We start from the raw sequence: 27,448 nt of genomic DNA on the forward strand, positions 1-27,448 counted from the left end.
CCTCCTCACCCTAATCCTCAGCCACCCTTGGCACACATTTCATGCCAAACGTCATAAGAAAATAATTAAAAAATATTTTAAAACAGGATAAAAACAGGGTAAACTAGAATAAATTAGCCTCAATTTAAGACCTAATTGAATCGTCTAAGTGAAGGAATACTCAAGAGACAGTGTTTTGGAATCCAAGCTGCACATCAAAATGTAACAAAACCACCTTTTTGGGTACCCCAGTACATGACACAGGATCGTCAACGTTTGTATAAAAAGTAAGAGACATGAGAAGTGTTCATCATTTGTAAGAATTTTATTTTGAAATCACCAATCTGTCAATTAATGGAGTGCATGCAATGCCACAACCCGATCCAATTAGGGTCATTATCATGTTTTCATGAATCCAAGTGTGTGAAAATATTGAATCCAAAACATAATACTAATAAAATGGGATGCTTTACGCCAATATTGATTGGTCTCGCTGTGAGTTTTAAAATATTTGACTCAACTACGTCCAATATTTTAAAACTTATAGTTCAACCAGTAAATAATCAATCGATCCAATTTTGTATCAAAATAAAGCTGGTAATAGAGGTTATCCGTGTTCTATAACCTGCATATCCTATCAGCGACTGCTATACCTTGTTCAGTACTTTCAAAAGAAGTACTTGCATGTGCAACCATGACTGTTGCAAAATAGCTCGCCAAAGTCATGCAGGTATCTCTAAGGCATAGAGGGTATCCGTGTTCTATAAGCTGCATATCCTATCAACGACTGCTATACCTTGTTTAGGACTTTCAAAAGAGGTACCTGCATGTGCAACCATGACTGTTTCAAACTAACCTGCCAAAGTCATGCAGGTAACTCTGAGGTTGTGTATTGAATTGGTTTGAATGAGGAATACTACGGGAACCAGCGCCTTTGTTAGAAGTCACACATGAGTGAAGTGGATAACCTCTATTGAATTGGTTTGAATGAGGAATACTACAGGAACCAGCACCTTTTGTTAGAAGTCACACATGAGTAATGTGCACCTCTATTGTAGATATGGACGGCACAAATTTTATTTATGTCCTAAATAAAAGCTACAGAAAGCATGCACAGTTTGTATTCTATTGTTTTTTTACGCAGATATGCAACAATGGTGTGAGCATCCAACTGTCCATGGGGGCCAAAGGCGGCAAATTTGAAACTGAGATAAAGGTAAAAATATGGAGTAAAAAAACCAAGAAAATACATAAGAAAATAAACATCAAAAAACTTCATAACTTTAGAACCAAGTATGCTAGACCTTTGGTGTTTTCAGTAAATGATAGCCTATTGTATGTATAACGTAACAATTACAGTAACTTAATTTTCAAATTAAATTTTCCTTTGGCCCCCATGGACCAGGTCATGTCACATATTACAATTATGTGACCCATTTCAGCAAAAAGTGCCTTAAATCAGCCTACAAAAGAAATTGTTATGTTCTCACTTCCTGGGCTTTGTTACAGGTATATTTAAAGATGTGCCATGTGACCAACTTAAAGGGTCATCCCACTTGGCCAGTTCACCATCATTAGAGGAACTGACTTACACCTGTAACTTTGATGACAGACATAACACAATTTATAAATTTCAACCCTTAGAAACTTGAACCAACAGTAGGATGGCCACTTTAAGGTATCTTTTGATATAACAGGTCACAAATGTCCACATGTACATAGTGTCCCAAAATAATCTGCTCTGACAAATGTGTTGATATTTGGTAATAGTACAAGACTATAACCTTAATACAAGCTAACTTGGACTCAATGGCATAATGACCCGAGGGGGGGGGGGATATATTGCCCCACCCCTTGCTTGTTAATACTGATGTGCACCAACCTCCTTTTTTGCATGGTACACCATTAAGTCTAACCCAATGGTTATAATCAAAGACAGAATTAAAAATTCAGAAGACAAAATTCAAAGATCACTGACAATCAAATTCTCCATGACCCTCGATTGGTAAGCACGTAAAAGGAAGGTTGATTCATCTGGTGCCTAACGGAGAAAAAGAATCACAGAAAATTACGCTAATTTTTCAAGGCAAAAAGCAATATTTCTAGGCATTGTTGACATGGTACCTTCAGGAAAGAAAGTTTCCAATTAGAGTTTTGAGAGATGACGTCAAACACTAACTAGTCTTTTAAATTCTGTCTTTGATTATACCACCTTCTTTTGAGCTTGATGCATGCAGGGCTAGCATTTTGGCGAGAATCAGTCAATCTATTAATCTCACAAAGATTCTCAAAAACAAAATTTACATGAATAAAATCATGTCACCTCCTTGAAAGTCGGGTGTTGATTTAGCATTGTGTGTAGATTAATATTGGACTCTGCTATCATGTCGCTGCTAAACAAAGACTCTGACAAGGTAACTTTTAAAGCATGTGTTGATTTGGGATACACAAATGTTTTAGACAGGGATGATAGAGGGTACCCCTGTTAGTATGGGAGGTCATCCCAAATTAAGAACAAATCACCAAGGACTGCAGTTGCCATCTTTATTCAACGCCTAGATTCGACCAAAATTACCAATGGTCAACAAAAGGGCAAGTGAAGTCCAACACAACATCACAGGACTTCTTCTGATGAAGATGTGTGTCACACATCAAAAATTCAAGGTTTGTTGAATTTGTTGTGCTAAAAGTCAGTTTAAAGGTTTAGACATTGATTTGTCTTGCAGCCCCAAGATTTGAGCTTGGGGAAAAAGGCAGCTGCAAACTTAAGGTTGGGATAGTCTGCATATGCGGGGTAAATTTCATAACATTTATGGCATACTGTTAGTTGTATATACATTAACTGACTGCTCCATTCACATAACAAGCCAAAAACTTCCTATATACATCCACATTAAGATCTTGACATCCTAGTAATGGGTCTCTCCTCGTCTTCATCTTACGAATATACGACCGCTTCGTCTTACGATTCTTCCTTGTCCTGAAGATATGGATGTCTTGTGGATACATATCGGTGAATAGGTAATTGTCTCTGTCCACCCAGACCATGTTTTTGATTCCGTCATCCGTTGTGTGTCTGAGCGTGTTTAGTTGGAAATGGATGAAGTGGAAGCGGACGCCGTCGGATGCGACGCATTGGACTACAATGGGATGTGGTAGGTCTATCTCTTCCAAAACCTGAAATTGGTACAAAATGTTTTACAGAATGTTAAAAAAGTGATAGAGTAATGTAATAATATACATCCACATATAATTTGGTTCATCTAAAGTTTGGTAGTGACGTATGTGCATTTTCCCTCGCAGGAGTATCAAATCGCGCGCGTAAAGTAAAACGCCCTGAGTGTACACGCACACGTACATGCGGGGTTTTTGATACGCTTATGGCGCAACCGCGAAGAAGCATTGACGTCACTACCAAACTTTAGATGAACCAAATTATAGCCTCAGTGGCAGTTGAAATTGAATTAAGCACTTCCTTTCTCTTGACCCAAAGGCTGACAGTCAAATTATTAACTTGATTGTTGGGAGTGGCCTTCTTTTCCTTGTTCTTTGTCTTCAAATCTGTTTCTCACTTCTCTTTCCATATAGGCCAGCATGCTTCTATAGGCTCTTTAGCCTGGCTTGAGCATTTTGTTTGAGCCTGGTCCCATCAGGACCCAAGTGTGTCTCCACACGGAGAGACAGTTTAAACAAACAAACAAACAAACATTAAGATCTTGACATCCTAGTAACGGGTCTGTTTGTAAAAAAATCATGTAAGTTTGCAAAGAAATCATGATGACACATTATATTTTAAACATTAATTTTCACCAGGTTCGCCGTCGCAAATAATAAAGGAGACAAGGAGAAAAAGTGATCCCGCCTGGGAATCGAACCCAGGACCTCAGGTTTACGAGACCTATGCCTTAACCACTTGGCCACGGGAGCTTCATGATTAGGCTGGTTGAAATTCGAACCCATAAGCGGTCACTTAAACTTATCTCCTCCCCGCAAATAGCCCATAGTAGCTAGAGCCGTAAATGCGAGAAATAATTTTATTGTCTCCTTTATTATTTGCGACGGCGAACCTGGTGAAAATTAATGTTTATTTATATAATTCCCGTCGATCATGCCACTGTTTTTCCGTGTTACATTATATTTTGTTATCATGGATTTCTTTACAAACTTAATTTCGGGCCCATGAAATATTTGATGCGCATGGCCAAACAAAACATGATTTGTTCATCACTAAATTTGATTTGAAAATGGACAAATAAAATATCCAATTTCTATTATTTCTGCCATTGTAACATACCCGCATGGGGGCATTTTGGAGTATATCTCAAAATCAATATTTCTGCTGATTTTGCTTGATCGCGTCACATATAGATCCAGTCTATACTGTGTACCTACCCCCTGGGTAACATCACATATATACACAAAAGGGATGTACTATCATAAACATTTTTTTTTGGGGGGGGGACGCTACCACTTTGGAGGTGATGCATATGTAGGGCTGTTAAGACCCCTTTTTCAACATCGCTCTCAGACTCATATTTTTTTCCAAACACATGCTCTGTCACCCAAAAAACCCTCATTTTTCCATTCAATGTACCACTCAAAGGTACTTGTTTTTCAATTTGACTTTCATTTATCACCGATTTTGTTACTTATTTTAAAATAACAAAGCCATTTAGAACTGGAAATTCAATGTTCGAGGCTTCTTTTTGGGACTCACCCTAAATTTTGCTCTCACCGAATCCCTTTACTGTGAAAGTGTCAGCCCTACACCAATATCCATCTCATATTGAACTGCCCCCGATAACAAAAAAATGAATAATAAGCGTAAAGTCGCAAGTTGGTAGTTTAAGACTGGCTACTGCGTTGGTGTTCTTTGTTTCACATGCACTGTTCAAGCCTGTCTGTGCATCCTTTTTGAATGGGACACAATGGGCCACTCACGAAGGACATACTTCTGACTTGTACAAGTGCACGGCAAACAAAGCACATCAACTCAGCAGCCAGGATGTCACAAAACTAACAACTTGCGACTTTACGCTTATTTCGTGGTAGCGGGTCACAAATGACTTACACCATGAATCAAAGTTTTAACTTCAACACTACACTATTTTTCGCTCCCCTGGAACGTTCTCACTAGTCCGACTAGCGTCTTCAGCAGATGGTGATGCTGTGATGATATCTTGTCTACAATCGGGATATCTGTCACTGATGACGTCATATGATTGACAGAATGACATCATAGGATGTTACGATGTAGCCCCCCCGGGCATCAGCACCATCTATTTCTAGTCCTTGGTCACGATTTAGTCTCGGTTTTTGAGTGAGTGAGAGATATCCTGATTGTAGACAAGATATCAACACAGCATCACCATCTGCTGAAGACGCTAGTCGGACCAGTGAAAACGTTCCAGGTGAGCGAAAAATAGTGTAGTGTTGAAGTTAAAACTTTAATTCATGGGTCAGTCCATATCAATCAACAGGATTTTCAGCAAGTTCCACATTGACCCTCTTGAAATTGGCTGATATACTCATGTGTTCCCAATATGCCAAAATGAAGAAATCCGGCGAAAAAAAAATTACAAATATTTTACAGGCGGTGATGGAAGCGATATCCCCAATTTTGAGGTCGCCATTGGATTAACACATAATCATGAAATCTTCATAAACAATTCTAAATTTGTTATGTGGTGTCAAAGCAAAATTATCTTACTCTAAAACCGTCGAGTATGCGACGGTGTACCACACTGCAAGTATGTTAATTTGCCATTTGTAATTGCTAACCGTGTATTTTGAACGGGGCTGTCAGCCCTGTATCTTCGCCAGCCTCGTACGTCACGTGTTGCGCTTCCTATGCCGCCTGATATTTTAGTTGCTAAGGAACAGCCCCACCTAGCAACCACCAAAATTGCCATTGTTATGGACCTTTTTAACCCTTCAATATTTGGGGGTCATTTTGTCACATAAATTAATGAAAGAAAGACCCCAATTATATTAATTATGTTTGACCCATATGTCCTCTTCACATTTACGGGGAAAAAATACGCATCGTTTTACGCAGGGGGTAATTGAAAAAGCGTTTTATCACATTTAGTAATTTAAGTTGGTACTTTCATGGTGCTTTAACCCTATTAAAGAAGTGCTTGTTAAAGTTATTTTTTTTTTTTTTTGGGGCCCAGTGGGAGTACTCGAGAGTTACGAAGAAAAAAAAATACTGAAGCGCTTCATTTAGATGAACAGCGCCCTCAAAGTTGAGATTTTCCATTTTGGCCCTATTTTAAGGGGAAATTTGGACCTGTGGCACTCCATGTATTACTCTACTTTTTCATGGTTTTAGTAAAGCAGGCAGTCTATTTTCAAAATCTGTAGTGCTTTGTTTGTATATTTTTGGTTTAAATTGATTTTTAGGCCTCCGAAATTGCCCGAAAGTTTTATATTGAAGGAAATTGTAATCTACCATTAGAGGTTTGGATTGCTGTGAAAACAAGCGGTCACAAATTCTATAACATTTATGAAAAGCGCCCTCAAAGTTGAGATCTTATTAATCAAATTGAATTTCAATGGATTTCACTGACCAATTTAGTAATATTGCACTTATTTTCCTTCTTTTTTGTGTGAAAAGAGAACACATGTGAGACTACTTTTAATAATTATAGTCACAAAAATGATATTTAGCCCATTAATATTACTTATAGCGAGCCTAAAATGGCCGAAAATTAGACGATTTTTCACAAAATTATCAAATTTGGGCAAAGTAAAAAAAAAAAAGGTAAAATTAACTATCATAGATGAGTTTAGAAGCCTCTAAAACACATAAAAAACATATTCTGTATGACACCTTATACGAGGGGTATCCAAAAGTTTTTGACATCACTAAGAAGTGAAAGAGCTATACGGATGAAATTTTGTCAGTGTAATCACTGGTCCTTATGTACATTATGGTCCAAAAATGGTCTCATAAGTATATTTACTTTTTTACAGGTGGCGCTAGATGGGCAGTAGGTGCATAACCTGCAAGATGATGAAAATTGAGGCACGCAGCGTGATTAAGTTCCTGCATTTGAAAGGTTAGGCCTGCAATGCTCAGAAAATCTATGATGAAATGAAAGCAATCTACGGTGATGATTGCCCATCATATGGCACTATTGCTTTTTGAAAAAGGAATTTCCAAACTGGCCACATGTCCCTCACAGATGAGCCAAGAAGTGGGCGTCCATCATTTATGGATGATGCGCCACAGTGAAAAAACTCAAGAAAGTGGAGGATCTTATCATGAAAAGGTTATCGCCTACTTCCCATCTAAGCGCCACCTGTAAAGAAAGTAAACATACTTATGAGACCATTTTTGGACCATAATGTACATAAGGACCAGTGATTACACTGACAAAGTTTCACCGGTATAGCTCTTTCACTTCTGGGTGATGTCAAAAACTTTTGGATACCCCCTCGTATAACCTCGTGTCAAAGAATGTTTTTATGTGTTTTAGAGGCTTCTAAACTTATCTATGATAGTATTGGAAAAAAAAATTGTTGACTTTGGCGCTGGCCAAATTTGATCATTCAATTTGATTAATAAGATCTCAAATTTGAGGGCGCGTTACATAAATGTTATAGAATTTGTGACCGCTTGTTTTCACAGCAATCCAAACCTCTTATGGTAGATAACCATTTCCTTCAATATAAAACTTTTCTGAGTCAGTTTGATAAAGTTACAGGCAATGGAAAACCCATAATAAATCCTGTATTCTCTGAGATATGGGGAAATTGCATGCTTTTCGGCAATTTCGGAGGCCTAAAAATCAATTTAAACCAAAAATATACAAACAAAGCACTATAGATTTTGAAAATAGACTGCCTGCTTTACTAAAACCATGAAAAAGTAGAGAAATACATGGAGTGCCACAGGTCCAAATTTCCCCTTAAAATAGGGCCAAAAATGGAAAATCTCAACTTTGAGGGCGCTGTTCATCTGAATTTTTTTTTCTTCGTAACTCTCGAGTACTCCCACTGGGCTCTAGCCTGCCACAAACAATAACTTTATCAAGCACTTCTTTAATAGAGTTAAAGCCCTTGAAAGTACCATCTTAAATTACTAAATGTGATAAAATGCCTTTTTTAATTACCCCCTGCGGAGAAACGATACATATTTTTTTTTCCTTTTATCCCCAAAATGTGAAGAGGACATATGGGTCAAACATAATTGATATAATTGGGGTCTTCCTTTCATTAGTTTATGTGACAAAATGACCCCCAAATTATTGAAGGGGAAAAAAGGTCCATAACAATGGCAATATTGATGGTTGCTAGGTGGGGCTGTTCCTTAGCAACCAAAATATTTGTGATTTTTTTTTTGCCGGATTTCTTCATTTTGGCATATTGGGAACACATCATGAGCATATCAGCTAATTCCAAGAGGGTCAATGTGGAGGCCTCTGTTGAATTGATATGGATTGGCCCTCATTTTATCTACCACTACGTATAAATATCCACTCGTATAACTTACACCATGTTGTTTCATTGCCCTTGTCACGGCGTGTGCATGGGCATACATGATGCCTCTGGATACAAGAAATGTGTGATCTGTCTGCCACTTGGTATTCAGCATGAACAGTGTGTGTGCATGGGGGAAAGGGTAGCCATCTTGAAACCCTGTAATAAACACAAAGACACTTGGATATTAAAACTTCTTGCACAAACTTGCAGTAAACAGAATAAAAAATTGAAACCATACTCCACCTATGAAAGACACAATCATAATCTCCGACACATGAAGATTTCAAATTACACTCCCTGTACTGTGTGGTTGTGCCTTCCATAGGGGGAGTATTATAGATTCCTATCAGTGGCGCCGCCAGGAATTTTTTTTCGGGGGGCCATAAAAGCATTGAGGGGGAAAAGTGAATTTCAGGGGGTGCAAAATCAACCAATTTTGCACAAAATTTTTGTAATTTTGGTTTTTACTGGGGAACAGCGGGGAGTTCTGACCCATGTGCCCCCAATCAGATTACTGGTCTGTTGTTGTAACCGTGGGATAACTGAATGAGCCAATTGTATTTATGCAAAGTATGCAATATACACCATGGGCAAAAGAGAGTGCCATCCTACTCATTCATAATCATAACCTCATGAATAAATGTGATACATGCGATCCAATCATTTTTATTTACTTGCCAAAATGCAAACACGGAACACAGTTACTAATATTCAAAAGCTCTCTGCACCGTCAGTGTAAATATTAGTAACCTCCACACGTGCCGTGTTGTGCGTTGAACAAACTGCGCTCACGCTGGTTCCAAGGCAAATGTTTAGATTTTTCAAATGCCTTCCAAATAACCGATGCGCAGTTATTACCTCTAAATATTGACCTTTGTTAAATGAAACTCAAACCCTCCTTTTGGGTCCCATGCAACCTACTACAATATGTGACACGATCTGGTCCACGGGGGCTAAAGTAGGCATTTTTGAAAATTGAGTTACTGTAATTATTACATTATAAATACGATAGGCTATCATTTACTGAAAACACCAAAGGTCTAGCATACTTGGTTCTCAAGTTATGAAGTTTTTTGACGTCTATTTTCTTATGTATTTTATTGTTTTTTACTCCATATTTTTATCTTTATCTCAGTTTTAAATTTGCCGCCTTTGGCCCCAATGGACCAGATCACGTCACATATTATGTTAATAAATAACCAATCTTGAGATGTCTCAATTTTGCAATGGGCTGTTGCATTTGAAATCCATACACCCCTTATGGAAGACATGACTTGGATTTCCCCCAGTCTAGACTTTAAATGGAGTCACCCATTCAGGTCATCCTATTTGAAATTCACACTTCCTGTGTGGGAGGTTAAGGTCATGTCTTCCATAGGGGGTGTATGGATGTCAACTGGAATAGCCTTATCTAAATCAAAGCCTGTATGACAATGGGTCGTGTTTGGAAGAAAGAAACTCCTAATTCTAAAACCTGTATCTTGATACCTGTTACCATTTAGGCATTGAGTGGCCTCAGACAAAAATGCAGAAATTCACTAGCCTAGCCTAGATCAAGATCTGTGACAGTCAATGCTGTGTAACAATATAACAAGTGTAAATTTATTACTCGCCATTTACAGTCTGAAAATCACCATTTCATCCACATCTCATCCAGATTATAGTGGCGATATCATTTGGTAGTGCCAACTTCAGAAACAAAGTACATGTACCACTTTTTACGTCCAAATGCATATATACCGTAAAACCTCGTCTACAAGCATATAGAGTGCTTCTGATAAAGCTAAATTAATCCAGGCGCCATTACGGAATTAGAGCAAATAAATTATAGATCCAAGCACATACAAACAAGTATTATTGTAAGATCAATCTATTGTATTGGCATATTTATGCATATATCGAATTAATTTAACTTTCATCAAAAACACTATATATGCCTGTAGAAGGGGTTTTACAGTAATCACACAATTTTACAGCAGTATATTGTGGATTTTGGCGCATTTTTACATTCTGTGAATTTAACCATTATCGCCAATTCTTATTGTATTCCTCCTTGTACTGGGAGCACTGTAGTGTGCACCAGTCATCCTGACAAGGATGGACAGACATGGGATTTTGAAACACCAGAATTGGGCTATTCCATTTAAAATCCACACTACCCCTGTGGAAGATTTAGCTATAAAGTCTTCCACAGAGGGAGTATCAATTGTGATAGAATACACAATTATATAGGTAAAGCCACAATACAGGGGGAGTATGGGTTTCAAAATGAATAACTCTGACCAATTACATTTGAAAAACATACTACCCCTGTGGAAGATATTTCCAAAATCTTCCACAGGGGTAATGTGGATTTTAAATGGAATAGCCCATTGAAAATGTGGAAGTCTGTGGAAACAGAAATTTCAAATGCCTGTATCATACCTGTGAAATTGTCACCCTTATAGATATTAGTCTCTATCAAGTCAATGGTAGGTGATATCGGATAGAATGAGGGCAGCTCATAGTCCTTGCTGGCAGCGACTTCTTCTTGGTCTACTAATGCTGGTAGAGGATTCTTACTGGTCATCAGGAGGGCATGTGGGTTGCCTTGAGTTGCAACAAGATCATCACCTACGGGGAAAATGACATTTTTTTACCATCACATTTCATTCAAACGTCACCGTCTGTTCATACCGATATATAAGCCAAAGAATTAAGGTAACAGGGCGTAGCCAGCTTTTTTGGTCGGGGGCAAAAATAATTTGGGGGGCACAGACGAAAAAAAATTACAGTTGCATCATACAATACATAGAGACAAACGGCTTTATTGGGACGATATAAAATTGTTCTTAAACAAATCCAAATAAAGGTGATGTTAACATACCTCAATGACGTTTTGTGCTGTAACACAGCACTTTCTCAAAACGAAACGTCATTGAGGTATGTTAACATCACCTTTATTTGGATTTGTTTAAGAACAATTTTATATAATTTTAATGGACAATCCTGATGAATCTATTTGCGGATGCCGAAAACGTTTTGTGTTTGCTGGGTTATTCACTTGGTGTGTCTTGTCAAGAATACATGCTGTCTTATATCAGCATCAACTATTGTCTGATAATGGTTACCTGAAAACCAATCAAATTGTGTAGATTCTTGACAAGACGCATCAACTAAATAGGATTGGACTATGAACAGGCTCAGTAGTGTAGCCAGGATTTTAGCATGAGAGGGCAAAGCCAAATTTCCGTCCCCACTTGCCAATTTTTGGTCCCATTTTCAGTCATTTTAAGGACACTTTACTCTATGCTGTCCCCATTTTATAACTGAAAATTTTCTGGGGGGGCAGTCTGCCCCCCCCCCACCCCACCTGGCTCCCCCTGGCTACGCCCCTGAACAGGCTTCAAAATTCATTTTAGAAGGGCACTCACTTTCAAGGCTACTAAATACCAAATAATGCTTTGAAATTTAGGACACCAGAGGACATGCGTACATGGCCTTGGTGGCATTCTTAAAATTTGAGGCCTGACTATGAATTATGTCTCTTACCTCTATGATATCTAGCCATAACATAGGCGCCACGGGCTGTAGCTCTCTGCTGTAACTCTGGGTAGGTTGTCCCAAGTACTGAACTGATTCGCAGTAATGAGTCTATCTGTCTTAGGCTGAAACAAAGCAAAACATTTGATGTACTTTTAATTCAGATACACACAACTTTTGGCAGCTTTATTGGCAAAAAAAAATATGGCAGGGGTGCAACTTGTTCATCCTGGTATGAAAAATTATGGCAATTTCCATTGTTCTTTGCCCTGCAGTGTGCACGTTTGGTAGTTAGCTCAGGGCACGTGCATTTTAAATCGCCCACCACATTTCATAGTACAAGAAAGTCATTGAACATAATAGCGGTTTGTTCAAGCATATCGATAGGCCAGTCTCTCGCCTTTGATGATAAACAATGATGTCAAGTGGTCTATATAAACTTCCCATGCATTCTCTATACACAAACCCCACCTACCCATATCTCTTTGTATGGATCCACGTCACCTCTGAGTCATACAATCTTGTGTGTAATATGGCCTGGTGAACCTTCTCCTCCATGTCAGGGATTTCAACTGTCTCTGCTAGATCTTGAATCTGTTGTGGCATCTGGTATGGATAATGAAAGAAATCATTCAATGAATACACGTAGGGTTAGGGTCAGCGTTCGAAATTTTGGTTGTCCGTTCACCCAGGACAACTAAAAAAGTTGCCGGACAACCAAAAATACTGATTCGGTTGTCCGCCGCACAACCATAAATCTGTAGCCAAGTCACCTTTTCAGGCCTACGGACAACCAAAAACATTGACGGACAACCAGAAATTGTAATCTGGTTGTCCGTGGGACAACCATTTATTTTTCCTTAATTCGAACACTGGTTAGGGTTTATCTTACAATCTTACAGCAGATTTCAATATAGACTACACCGTAGTCCACTTGCCCATTGTGCATACTCTGGATATTGTATTTAAGCTTAAAACTCTGATTTAATTAATGTGTGCACAATTGATAGATTTTCACATCTGTTCTTTTCAGTCACCCTACTCCCTCTGTTTGTTAGCTTCCCAAGTGGACTACTGACATTGGATTGCAGTTTTCATGCTTAACACGGCTGTCACGGTTGAGATTGTTGGAAATCTGGCCTACTAAAATTGGCCATGATGTAATGCATCTTTAAATGGATCTGGCTTGTGATTGGTCGCCCCGATCTCGTTATGATTTAAATCCTCCGGGTACCTGTCATTACCATTAATAACTACATGGTACACAAGTATGTGGCCTACCCTGCCTTTGTGTTGTCTAATTGCATGAACGCGTCAATAAGTGCATGAACGCGTCTCGTATTTGCTTGCGGTTAAATTTGATTGATAAACAAGTATGATTGACAGTGTGAGTGTTAGGGACTTTGCCCATTCAGAATCCTGTTTAAAATCAAAAGTCCATAGTCTATTTTTAACCTGGAATTTCGCGATTAATAAACTGGCAGATTCTAAAATCAGAATTGTTCAGTATTGAAGTGCCAATACAATTATGACATGATGATATGTTGCATTCAATAATATAAGCCTACGTACACTTTACTTTTACTGTCACTAATATAATTATATAAACTTTTTCATAACAATTTTATACTAGTATTTTGATGTAATTAATATCAGTATAATTTCGAGTTCAACTGAATGCTTTCATCATGATTAACATCAAAAATAGACTATGGCATAGTCTAATTTCAATATTGATTATAGCAATGGCAATTTGCAAGTACCGTATTGTTTGTAATAAACGCCCCGGGGGTGTTGCATTTTTCCAAAAGGGGGGCGTTTATTGTAAGTGAATTGTCAATGAAAAAAAATTTATTACAAACAATATGGTACATGTCCAAGTGTACACTACAATGTATGACTCTCACTGCACAAATTAGTCTTTTGACATTCTAGCCTGCAAACATTATATTTAGCATATCAGAAATGAATATTTTGTTGATATATATGAAAAGCCCACAGAAATTTTAAATTTCAGTATTTTGAGGAAGTCATGAACAAACATTTTTTAACCAGAAAGGAGCAGGTATTCCTTGCTCTGTCTTGTGAAATGACACAATCACTGCAGTGTTTCAACACTCATAGTCTCTAATCCTCTTGCGCCAAACAGCCAAATCTAAATTTCAATCCATCTGCTAGACTCAGCTAGAGTCCATCAAAATTCACCTTGCATGCCTTGATTATGACCAAACACTGAATAAGTAAACTTTTGCACACTCTGTACAAAATTTGTCTAGAAGAGTCATTATAGGACAGGTCGGCTGTATCCTCTCATAGAGGGCAACATTCGGTCATTGCCAGACTCCACACTACTAGCTACACTCCTGAACTTTCCTCAAGAACACAGGATGATTCCTGGCTTTGCAGTCTGTACTGCCTGTAATTTCAATTTAACTCCCTGAGCGCTACCTGCCGATCTAACATTGCCTCTGATTGGTCAATTACATGATATCTTCACTTTAATCACCAATCAGAATGGAGAGTTTTTTTGCAAATATTCACCCCAATTTTTTTGGTGTGGTGAAATTATTCTAACAATGTTGCTGATTGGTCCAATTGATAATGAAAACTCCTTTTTGGCCAATCAGCAGGTAGTTCTCATCGGGGTTGAGATTACCTTGCCATCTCCCATAGGTTTTGCCTTTGTTAGCCACATAGCCTGTCCCTCACCCTCATGGAAATTAGTCCTTGGTACACACATAAATACAGGCTTCTCCTTATACAGAGGATTCGTTTCGTCAGACTCTACTCTCTCATCACCAAAGGTAACTGTATCCCGCTTTGGTGGAGGAATTGCTGGCTCCAAGCCAAACATCTCATCAATTTTACGCCCAAGTGTCTTTTTTTCTTCTTTTGCCTTTTCCAACTGGAGTTTCTGAAACCATGGTTTGTCCGCTCTAGGGTCATGGTTTTGGGTAGGTTTCGGTTTGTAATGGCGACGGGATGCAAGGAAGCATGTAGAGGGCGCTGTTCTAGATTGATGCCGAAATAAGACAGGTATGCCGATTCGGTAAGCTGCCATGTTGTCACAGATGAATTAACCTGAAAATAAAAATAAAATTTGTGGGAACTTACTGGGAATATTAACTTTGTTTTTAATCTTTGATTTCCCTGTACCTTATTTTTTTCATAGTACTGGGGTTCTCAATTCTCCTTCCTGTATCTCAATTTTGAGTATTTTATGAGTTATGAATGTTAAAACAAGGTGATGTGGTTTCAGCCCTTTTTACAACTTAACCCAAAGAATCACAGGACCTTCAAAAGTATACATGTACATATGTGATATTTGAATCCTTCTACATGTACATGCTCGCTATGAAATGATCAATGCAATTTTTGCCAAAGCTCCCTACCATTCGTAGTGAGGTGAATGCATAATGATTCATGAATTGGGGTATAGAAAAATGTGGCGGTGTTACATTTTTTTCTTTTTTTTCAAAACATTTTGTCCTAGATCTCAAGAATGAGATAGTTTTAGTCTCATTTTGTTGCCAATTTATCTAGCCAAAACTGTGGAAAGTAAAAACTTTATTTACTTTTTGAGATACATGTATTGCAATTCAAACAATTAAGATAGAGTCCGAAGTTACCATTTTCTAGAATCCATTTTCAGTGTTCAGTGTTGTAATCCGTGTTGTAAAATTTATCCAAGTTTTATGAATAAAGTTTAAAAGATATTATAAACAATGATTATGAATGATATTAAAGGAAGTGTCCGGCAATCACATTCACAACATTATGTCTTATATGTTACAAAAATAATTATCAAGCACGAATCACATGGTTTTATTTAAAACAAACTCATATATTAACCATAAAAACGAATAAAAACAGCCTCTCAACACGCGATATTCAAAATTCCCGCGCCAAAATTGTCTAGAGCAGTGACGTCCCAATAATTCAATGAAGCCTGACGACAAATGAGCACAAATAACCATGACGTCATTGCTCTAGAATGGCATTTTACATAAATTTAATTGTAGAACTTTTTTTCACACCCATATTTAATGAAAGGACTAACCATGTACATTCCAAATATCAAGTTTATTTTCCAATTTAATATACTATGTAGAAATATTGGAGTACGGTACGGTAATAAAGAAATAAATTTTTTCGTTATTTTTCAAACTTTACAGATTTGCAATCATGACAATATGTGACATGATCAAGGGGGATGAGTCACATGTCGGCCCTGGTCGAAAATGAGTTTTACACATGTTTCTAAAGAGGACATTTAGAGCTTTCAGAAAGTGAAAACCCCATGTTGATACGCCTTTTCTTGTGAAGTTACGTGAATTTATCAGTCGCTGTGAAAACAATATAAAACAAAAGAATTTTAACACTTTCCTTGCCGATATCTCAAAATCAATATTAGCGACATCCGACTCATTTCCATCGTGTCACATATATTATGCTTTCTAAAAATGTATACTTTTACTATTTTGTGTGAAAACTTTTTGAAATATACCGGTACCGTAATCAGAAATACAAAAAAAGGAGTTGATTTTTGACAAATTGCAAGATGTGACACTGGGTCCCACCTCAAAAAACATGACCATGCCCAGGCCATGGGTCAATATGTACATTTTTTTTTTAGGAATTTCGAGCACCCGGTATTTCCTGCCCGGGTAATGTAATCTCGGGCGGGTACCCGCAAGCCCGCCCGAAAATGCCTGGCTTACACTTGACCCAAAAAGGCCAAATATATGATTTTTTTTAAGGCATGATGGTGATGAGACAATCGCACATGGAATTTAGAGGGATTTTGACAGCAGTTAAACATAGAAAATCTGCACTATCATGAGACTATTTTGTGTTTTAATTGATGCATTAAATATTGGCCGAAATATTTTTGATGATTAGAGAATAAATGATAGGATTTTGTCTTTTGCCTATCAATATCGTGTCATAATGGATGGGCTGGCCAATATTTTGAGTAGTGGATGCCGGCGCAGCCGTATCCACTACGATAAAAAATATTGGCCAGCCCATCCATTATGACACGATATTGATAGGGTCGCATGTCATGAATTGGTCATCTTTTGTGTAACATAATGTAATATGATAAAAATATCACCAATTTTGATTAACTTCAACACAACTTTTAATGAATACATTTTAGACCATTAAAAGTATACATTTCTGGAAAGCTGGAAAATATTACAAGGATGCCAAATCAACAAAGTATAATATCATAATACAGGGTGGGTAAAAAATATACAGGGTGGAACATCAACAAAATTAGCATCTTTCATGTCATGGTAAACCCCATTATTTTCTTTTTCTGAAAGCTATGTAGCTCAAAATAAATATGGATTCAGAAAGACATTGCATGGGCCCTTCAACAAATTAGGAAGAAAGAGTTTGGTATCCCCTGCGTTAAACATACAGGGTGGTCAAAAATTGTAAAAATAATTTTACAATTTGTATGACACTAGTGTACCTGTAGCTGAAAGAGCACCTGTAGCCGTGATAGTGCTCCTGTGATATGGAGAATTACTTTCACCAAGTTTAAGCCAAATCAGATGAAGTTTAAAATGTAGCTCCTGGATGACCTTTGACCTCGGATGACCTCGATTTTAAGTTTTACGTGTTCCCCTCATATCAAGGATTCCACCCGCCAAGTTTGAGCCCGATCGGACAAAGTTTGAAATTTGACCCCTCCGTAATGACCTTTGACCTCGGTTGACCTCGATTTTATTTACGCATTATATTCCCCTTGTATCAAGGATTCCACCCACCAAATTTGGGCCCGATCGGACAAAGTTTAAAATTTGACCTTTGACCTTGACCTCCGATGACCTTTCAAACCACCCCATAAACGTGGAATGCCCGATACCTATCTATATCCGAAATATCGAAACGATGCGTCGAAGCGCAGCGAAACGCATAGCCGGATAGACAGACAGACAGACAGCTCATTATTTTATTAGTACTAGTGCACCTGCGGCTGTGAGAGCCCAGATGCTGTGAGAGCACTGGCATGATAGCGATACTGTTTGACCCCAGATGACCTTTGAACTTAGATGACAATTTTTTCATGCTCCCCTCAGTCATCGAAGGATTCCACCTATCAAGTTTAAGCCCAATAGGGCAAAGTTTAAATTTAGCCCCTACATGACCTTTGACCTCAGTTGACCTCAATTTTGTTTTGCGCATATATTCCCCTCGTATCAAGGATTGCACCCACCAAGTTTGAACCCGATAGACAAAGTTTGAACTCCATGACCTTTGACCTCGGATGACCTCCATATAATGTTTTTCATGCTCCCCTCATACGAAGGTTTCGACCCACCAAGTTTGAGCCCGATTGGACAAAGTTTGAGATTTGACCCCTCCGTAATGACCTTTGACCTTGGTTGACCTCGATTTTATTTCGGTCATATATTCCCCTCGTATCAAGGATTCCACCCACCAAGTTTGAGCCCGATCGGACAAAGTTTGAAATTTTGACCTTTGACCTTGACCTCCGATGACCTTCAAAACCACATGGCCAACATGCTTTTCCCGATACCTATCTATATCCGAAATTTCAGCGCGATGCGTTGAAGCGCGGCGAAACGCATAGACGGACAGACAGATAGACAGAGACCGCTTATTATTTTATTAGTATAGACTAGTGCACCTGCGGCTATGAGAGCCCAGATGCTGTGAGAGCACTGGCATGATAGCGATACTGTTTCACCCCAGATGACCTTTGAACTTGGATGACCTTGGTGCTCACCTCATACGACGGATTCCACCTATCAAGTTTAAGCCCAATAGGGCAAAGTTTAAATTTAGCCCCTACGTGACCTTTGACCTCGGTTGACCTCAATTTTGTTTTGCGCATATATTCCCCTCGTAGCAAGGATTGCATCCACCAAGTTTGAACCCGATAGGACAAAGTTTGAAATCCATGACCTTTGACCTTTGACCTCGGAGGACCTCCATATAATGTTTTTCATGCTCACCTCATATGAAGGTTTCGACCCACCAAGTTTGAACCCGATCGGACAAAGTTTGCAATTTGACCCCTCCGTAATGACCTTTGACCTCGGTTGACCTCGCTTTTATTTTGGACATATATTTCCCTCCTATCAAGGATCCCACCCACCAAGTTTGGGCCCGATCGGACAAAGTTTGAAATCTGTGACCTTTGACCTTGACCTCCGATGACCTTCAAAACTACCCGGTAAACAGCGCCGCGCCGGTACCCATCTATGTCCGAAATATCGGAATGATGCGTCGAAGCGCGGAGAAACGCATTGCCATCGAACACACAGAGCTCATTATTTTCTTAATGCTAGTGCACCTGTAGCTTTGCAGCAATGCATTCTGGGTAGACATTACAGTGCATTTGAAATTGGGCAAACAGCCAAAAGCTGAATGAAACTTGTCCAGAGTTGCCCATTACACATCTTTGTATCCACTTGCTGCTGCTTTTGCTATCCAGTTGGGGTATTTTCCCCTAGATGACCTTTGACCTCGAGGGGCCCTTCAAACCACCGGTTAACTTGCTTTTCCGTCACCTATCCATATCCGAAATTTCGCTCGATGCGTCGAAGCGGCGGAACGCATAGCGGATAGACAGACAGATACACAGATAGAGACCGCTTATTATTTTATTAGTACTAGTGCACCTGCAGCTGTGAGAGCCCTGATGCTGTGAGAGGCTCCCCTCATACGAAGGATTCCACCCACCAAATTTGAGCCCGATTAGACTAATTTCCTACTCCGTTGCTTCCAGTAGGGAGCCTTGTGTGCACCTGCAGCTACTACAGATACATGTACATTATTTCTTTGAAAGCAAAATACATGTAACTGTTGTCCCTTATGGTCTCTGGCAATACTCCAGGAATGAATGAATGAATGACCTATTCACCCATAAAAGCACCATGCTGCTTGGGCAACTGTAGACATGTTGGGAATCGTCTATTGGATTCTTTTTATCCACTTACTGCTTTGTATCCACGTGGGGTATTTTCCCTCATGACCTTTGACCTTGACCTCCGATGACCTTCAAAACCACACGGTCAACATGCTTTTCCCGTCACCTACCCATGTCCCAAATATGGGATCTATGCGGCGAAGCGCGGCGAAACGCATAGCCGGACAGACAGACGGACAGACAACGCTTATGATTATTACTAGTGCACCTGCGGCTGTGAGAGCCCAGATGCTGTGAGAGCACTGGCATGATAGCGATACTGTTTGACCCTAGATGACCTTTGAACTCGGATGACCTTGGTGCAATTTTTTTCATGCTCCCCTCAGTCATACGAAGGATTCCACCTATCAAGTTTAAGGCCAATAGGGCAAAGTTTAAATTTAGCCCCTACATGACCTTTGACCTCGGTTGACCTCAATTTTGTTTTGCGCATATATTCCCCTCGTATCAAGGATTGCACCCACCAAGTTTGAACCCGATAGGACAAAGTTTGAAATCCATGACCTTTGACCTTTGACCTCGGATGACCTCCATATGTTTTTCATGCTCCCCTCATACGAAGGTTTCGACCCACCAAGTTTGAGCCCGATCGGACAAAGTTTGAAATTTGACCCCTCCGTAATGACCTTTGACCTCGGTTGACCTCGATTTTATTTCACGCATTATATTCCCCTCCTATCAAGGATTCCACCCACCAAGTTTGGGCTCGATCGGACAAAGTTTGAAATTTTGACCTTTGACCTTGACCTCCGATGACCTTCAAAACCACATGGCCAACATGCTTTTCCCGATACCTATCTATATGCGAAATTTCAGCGCGATGCGTCGAAGCACGGCGAAACGCATAGCCGGACAGACAGAGAGATAGACAGACAGAGACCGCTTATTATTTTATTAGTACTAGTGCACCTGCAGCTGTAATTAGCCTGTAGCTATTAGGGCACCGGCTGTGTGATAGAGATACTGCGTGACCCCTGATGACCCTTTTTGACGTCATGGCATGTTCCTGACATATCAATGATTCTTTTTACCATGTTTAAGCCCAATTGGGCATACTCTAACATTTAACCCCATACGACCTTTGACCTCAAGTGACCTCGGTTGGATTGTGTTCATACTCCCGTGATATGGAGAATATTTTTAGCCAGATTGGGCGAAGTTTGAAATATTGACCCCAGGTGACCTTTGACCTTGGAAGACCTCGATGTATTTTTTTGATGCTCCCCTGGCACCAAGTTTAAACCCAATAGGGCAAAGTTTAAATTTTGCCCCTAGACGACCTTTGACCTCAGTTGACCTCAATTTTGTTTCGCACATATATTCCCCTCATATCAAGGATTCCACTCACCAAATTTGAGCCCGATAGGACAAAGTTTGAAATCCATGACCTTTGACCTTTGACCTCAGATGACCTCCATATAATGTTTTTCATGCTTCTCTCATATGAAGGATTCCATCCACCAAGTTTGAGCCCAATCGGACAAAGTTTGCAATTTGACCCCTCCGTAATGACCTTTGACCTCGGTTGACCTCAATTTTATTTTGGGCATATATTCCCCTCGTATCAAGGACCCCACTTACCAAGTTTGGGCCCGATCAGACAAAGTTTGAAATTTTGACCTTTGACCTCCGATGACCTTGAAACCCACCCGGTCAACTTGCTTTTCCCGTTACCTATCCATATCCGAAATATCGCATCGATGCGTCGAAGCGCGGCAGAATGCATAGCCGGACAGACAGATAGAGACCGCTTATTATTTTATTAGTATAGACTAGTGCACCTGCAGCTGTGAGAGCCCTGATGCTGTGAGAGCACTGGCTGACCTCAATTTTGTTTGCGCATATATATTCCCCCCGTATCGAGGATGCCACCCACCAAGTTTGAGCCCGATAGGACAAAGTTTGAAATGCATGACCTTTGACCTTTGACCTCGGATGACCTCCATATAATGTTTTTCATGCTCCCCTCATATAAAGGATTCCACCTACCAAGTTTGAGCCCGATCGGACAAAGTTTGAAATTTGACCCCTCCGTAATGACCTTTGCCCTCGGTTGACCTCGATTTTATTTCGCCCCTATATTCCCCTTGTATCAAGGGTCCCACCCACCAAATTTGGGCCCCATCGGACAAAGTTTGAAAATTTGACCTTTGACCTTGACCTGCGATGACCTTCAAAACCACACGGTCAACATGCTTTTCCCGGTACCCACCCATGTCCCAAATATCGGATCGATGCGTCGCAGCACGGCGGAACGCATAGCCGGACAGACAGACAGATAGACAGACAGAGACCGCTTATTATTTTAGTATAGTAGATAGTATAGATAGTGCACCTGCAGCTGTGAGAGCCCTGATGCTGTGAGAGCACTGGCTGACCTCAATTTTGTATCGAGGATGCCACCCACCAAGTTTGAGCCCGGTTAGGACAAAGTTTGAAATCCATGACCTTTGACCTTTGACCTCTGATGACCTCCATATAATGTTTTTCATGCTCCCCTCATATAAAGGATTCCACCTACCAAGTTTGAGCCCGATCGGACAAAGTTTGAAATTTGACCCCTCCGTAATGACCTTTGCCCTCGGTTGACCTCGATTTTATTTCGCCCCTATATTCCCCTTGTATCAAGGGTCCCACCCACCAAATTTGGGCCCGATCGGACAAAGTTTGAAAATTTGACCTTTGACCTTGACCTCCGATGACCTTCAAAACCACACGGTCAACATGCTTTCCCCGCTCCTACCCATGTCCCAAATATCGGATCGATGCGTCGCAGCACGGCGGAACGCATAGCCGGACAGACAGACAGATAGACAGACAGAGACCGCTTATTATTTTAGTATAGTAGATAGTACTAGTGCACCTGCGGCTGTGAGAGCCCAGATGCTGTGAGAGCACTGGCATGATAGCGATACTGTTTGACCCCAGATGACCTTTGACCTATCAAGTTTAAGCCCAATAGGGCAAAGTTTAAATTTAGCCCCTACATGACCTTTGACCTCGGTTGACCTCAATTTTGTTTTATGCATATATTCCCTCGTATCAAGGATTGCACCCACCAAGTTTGAACCCGATAGGACAAAGTTTGAAATCCATGACCTTTGACCTTTGACCTCGGATGACCTCCATATAATGTTTTTCATGCTCCCCTCATACAAAGGTTTCGACCCACCAAGTTTGACCCTGATCGGACAAAGTTTGAAATTTGACCCCTCCGTAATGACCTTTGACCTCGGTTGACCTCGATTTTATTTCGCGCATTATATTCCCCTCCTATCAAGGATTCCACCCACCAAGTTTGGGCCCGATCGGACAAAGTTTGAAATTTTGACCTTTGACCTTGACCTCCGATGACCTTCAAAACCACATGGCCAACATGCTTTTCCCGATATCTATCTATATGCGAAATTTCAGCGCGATGCGTCGAAGCACGGCGAAACGCATAGCAGGACAGACAGACAGAGGGAGACCGCTTATTATTTTATTAGTATAGATAGATAGATTATCAATCAAAACTTTTTTCCTCCATGTCTGGCACTAAAACTAATAGCATAATTGAATTCCTCATCAAATTTCCTTAAAAATATGTGTACTTTTGAATAAGCTCAGGCAAGAGATAGGCCATTTAGAAATGTCGGAGCATTACGTGCACACTTTGTACAGTAACATATAGGGAAAACTGTCTTAATTAGCATTAATTAGGCAATTAATTAGTTACATCTTTTGTTACAGTTGATCTACTATGAGGTAGATCTACAATCCAGGATGATATATGTGCAATTTGTGGTCCATGCTAGTTGTACTTTTTAAGATACAAAGGTTTGAAGTTTGCCATATTTTCACAATTTTGTGTACAACCCTATGGGGCTCACCCGCTCACCCGCCCCAGCTCCTCCATTGACACATCTTACATATTGAAGTATAAATCTCAAAGTACTTGTCCAATTGACTTGGGGTTTTTTGCATTTGACAAAGAACATAATTATCTACAAAATGACACCAAACTTTCTAAAATAAGTCTCATACTTTTAGAATAAACTAAACTTGAAGTGGGAAGAAAGCATTTTCATGTTACGGCTCCTCCATTTTAGGGTGACCTATTTGTGACATGCGACCATAGGCAAAAGACAAAATCCTATCATTTATTCTCATTCTTATTCAGTTTTAATGTAATTTTTTGCGAGAAAAACTGCCTTTTTTAAGAAAAAAATAAAGTTACTTTTGTGAGGACATCCCCGTTGTTTTAAATGAACGAAACCATCACGAACATCTAAAGCCGCCGAATCGCGTTCTTAATTCTCGCCGTGTATTACGCGAACGCATTTATATCGCGATCATTGAGGAGCAACAAAGCGTGCCGCCATTGCGTGGCGGCGCGCGCCCTGACTGATATCACGATCAACTCTTGTGAGATATTATACACCAGAAAACCAATCAAATTACGTGAATTCTTTACAAGATGCACCCATTGAATAAGAAAAGTCAATCTTTGACAAGATGTAACTTTGCTACGGAAAGTGCTATGACAAAATGGTTTTCAGTTTCGGCTTTCTTCACTCAAAGGCTTGAATTTGATATATAAAATGATGCAGTTTGATGGCAAATATTAACATGATTAATGAGGGGTGGTGCAATAATTATGTGTACCCCCGAGGGGGTGAATTCTCAAAATGGTCTGCCAAAAATTGCTTGCCCCCCCCCTTCTTTGGCCGTGCCAAAAACCTTTGCCCCCCTTTCGACATGCCAAAAACCTTTGCCCCCCCTTTTGACGTGCCAAAAATCTTTGCCCCCCCCCATACATACAAGATTTTGGGGAACCCGAATTTAAAACCTTAAATTGTCTTAACATATAATCTTTGGCGCAGCGAGCAGGAAATTTTGCATATTAGAACGTGTTCGTAACGTTTTCCTACGCCTTTTTAGGGCGTAATATAAACGGTGCCCAAAATATCTGTGCCAAAAATTGCTTGCCCCTCCTTTCGACCTGCCAAAAATCGCTTGACCCCCCCTTTCAACCTGCCAAAAAATGCTTGCTCCCCCCCTTTTGGCCAGCCAAAAAATCTTTGCCCCCCCTATAATTCAACCCCCTCCCCCGGGGGTACACATAATTATTGCACCACCCCTGAGTCATGGAGTAAGCTTAAAATAAATCAGAGACCGAGTCTGTATCACAACTTGCAAGGGCATGCAAGGCAAAGCTAAGCAGCTCAGGCCAGGGGTACCAACTAAGTCAAATTTACACTAACTGTTATTTTGTGTTACAAACCAACAATTAAATATCATAATTTCAAGTCAATTTACCCGTGAAGCGAAATCTGCCCGATCAATTTTAGCACAGCAGCATGTTCTTCGCATGGCTCTTCGAATTTCTAGCCTAAATCATCTGGACTTCATAAAGCGTACGCTTTTACCACGCCTCTCAAGGTTGTTTGCGTACAATACATCACAGTGTACACTGATCCTATCAATCAGCAAGAAGGCTGACATGGGATTTTTAATCAACCTGTAATGCAGTTCCCGGTTATATTATGGTGAACCACGATCTTGGATGGTCATTCAGTCGCCCGGCTCAGTCGGTGTATTTGTTTGTTTGTTTAAAAGGTCGCTCCCTGGCAATATAGGGCCAGGTGTCGTGGACTAAATATTTATATTGACTAGAGTTAATACCCGTATGCGTAAATGATTATTAAGCTCGATATGCCCGTATGCATAACAGCAACATAGCCGGAGCCCACATGACCTTTGACCTGTTTGATGACCTTTGACCTCGGATGACATAAATTAATTAATTTTGATGACCATTTGTCTGTTTATTTATTTATTTATGTATTTATTTATTTATTATTTATTAATGAAATCAATTAATTTATATAGTTACTTGTGTCTTCATTTAATGGGTTAATATAACACCCACTGTGGAAGACATTGGTTTTATAGCAAGAGTTGGTATATTGTGCAAGGTCTATACATGTATCAGCATGATCAGAGCATATATCATCAGAGCTATTTATAGATTAACAGAGAGGGCATTCAGGGCAGGGTGCCATGCCATGGTTACTGTGGATTTTAGATAAAACAAAAAAGAAATCACATTTTCGCCGATTTTGAGCCCAATTCTTTACCGATCTCAACCAAATGTGACCTCTGCATTCCCATCACATCATTGATTCCACCCACCGAGTTACAGCCCAATCGGACCAAGTTTAAAATTTGACCTTTGACCTCCGATTTCAACCGAAGGTAGCTTATGACACTCACCGTATTTTTCTCCATCCCCTGTGCGAATTTGGCGAGGCTCGGATCAAAACTGACGGAGCCTTTTGCATAAAATTTGACCTTTGACCTTCGACCTCCGATTTCGACCGAAGGTAGCCTAGGACACTCCCCATATTTTGCTTGATCTCCCATATGAATTACAGCCCAATCGGACCAAGTTTAAAATTTGACCTTTGACCTTCGACCTCCGATTTCGACCGAAGGTAGCGTAGGACACTCCCCATATTTTCCTTGATCTCCCGTATGAATTACAGCCCAATCGGACCAAGTTTAAAATTTGACCTTTGACCTTCGACCTCCGATTTCGACCGAAGGTAGCTTAGGTCACTCCTCGTATTTTCCTTGATCTCCCGTATGAATTAGGCCTACAGCCCGATCGGACCAAGTTTAAAATTTGACCTTTGACCTTCGACCTCCGATTTCGACCGAAGGTAGCTTACGATGCTCCCCGTATTTTTCTGCATCCCACGTGCGAATTTGGCGAGGCTCGGATCAAAACTGACGGAGCCTTTAACACACATAGGCCTACACGCATACATACATACCTACAACATTGGGCAAATTATAGTAAGATAAAAAAACCTTGAGCAAAATGTGATATTCTATATGGGAGTAAAATCCGATAGGCCTACAGACTTTAGAGTTAAAGCCATTTAGGCCTATGTAACATCCATCATAATAATTTATATTTAGCTTTTAGGGGCTGTGCAATAATTATGAGCCCCAGGGCGGGGGGTACAATTTCTGAACGGCCCGCCAAAATCGCTTACCCCCCCCCGGCTCTCCGCTTGCCAAAATTTGTTTTGATTTTGAGCCGAACAACTGAGGAAAGCAAAGAAAAATGCCGGGGAATTTACTACCAGCGCCATGTCGACATGTCGCCAATGTGAGCTCTGTCGTAAATAAGACCAAGTTCATTGAAATCGGGCACCTTATTTTTTGACCCATGACCAAAAACCCTGACACTCCCAATATTTTGACCTTTCTAGTTTCTCAGCTGGGGTGGTGCAATAGTAACGGTACCCCAGGGTGATGGGGGGACAAATATTCGGGGGAGGGGCAAGCATTTTTGTCAGGTCGTGCACGTGGGGGGAGGCAATTTTTGGCAATCGAAATGAATATTAGGCCTATAGATCTACGCGGTTGTCATGGTTTTTTGACAAAATCTAGGCAATTTTGAAATTTGAACCCCGTTGTATGAAATTGACCCCT

At 40.0% G+C, this 27,448-nt stretch overlaps 1 protein-coding gene across 1 annotated transcript; it reads right to left on the reverse strand.

Moving 5' to 3' along the window:
- Positions 1-1,082: 1,082 nt before the first annotated feature.
- On the reverse strand, positions 1,083-25,365 carry LOC140170375 (large ribosomal subunit protein mL37-like). The gene is made up of 7 exons (XM_072193747.1): positions 25,262-25,365; positions 14,648-15,072; positions 12,467-12,597; positions 12,001-12,116; positions 10,894-11,082; positions 8,480-8,625; positions 1,083-3,156 (listed from the first exon to the last, which is right to left on the reverse strand). Exons 2-7 carry the CDS (start codon positions 15,050-15,052, stop codon positions 2,818-2,820), a joined length of 1,326 nt encoding a protein of 441 aa, XP_072049848.1. The 5' UTR covers positions 15,053-15,072; positions 25,262-25,365; the 3' UTR covers positions 1,083-2,817.
- Between the last annotated feature and the right edge of the window lie 2,083 nt (positions 25,366-27,448).

This window comes from Amphiura filiformis, chromosome 14 (genome assembly GCF_039555335.1).
Source record: "Amphiura filiformis chromosome 14, Afil_fr2py, whole genome shotgun sequence".
NCBI lineage: Eukaryota > Metazoa > Echinodermata > Ophiuroidea > Amphilepidida > Amphiuridae > Amphiura > Amphiura filiformis.

What these genes read in the sequence shown, in the direction of transcription:
- LOC140170375 (XM_072193747.1), bottom strand. Translation starts at nt 15,052, where the DNA reads ATGGCAGCTTACCGAATCGGCATACCTGTCTTATTTCGGCATCAATCT. An exon ending in AACCTATGGGAGATGGCAAG is followed by an intron (nt 12,598 to 14,647) that starts GTAATCTCAACC and finishes TATCCATACCAG; the next exon opens with ATGCCACAACAGATTCAAGA. An exon ending in ATCCATACAAAGAGATATGG is followed by an intron (nt 12,117 to 12,466) that starts GTAGGTGGGGTT and finishes GCTTTGTTTCAG; the next exon opens with CCTAAGACAGATAGACTCAT.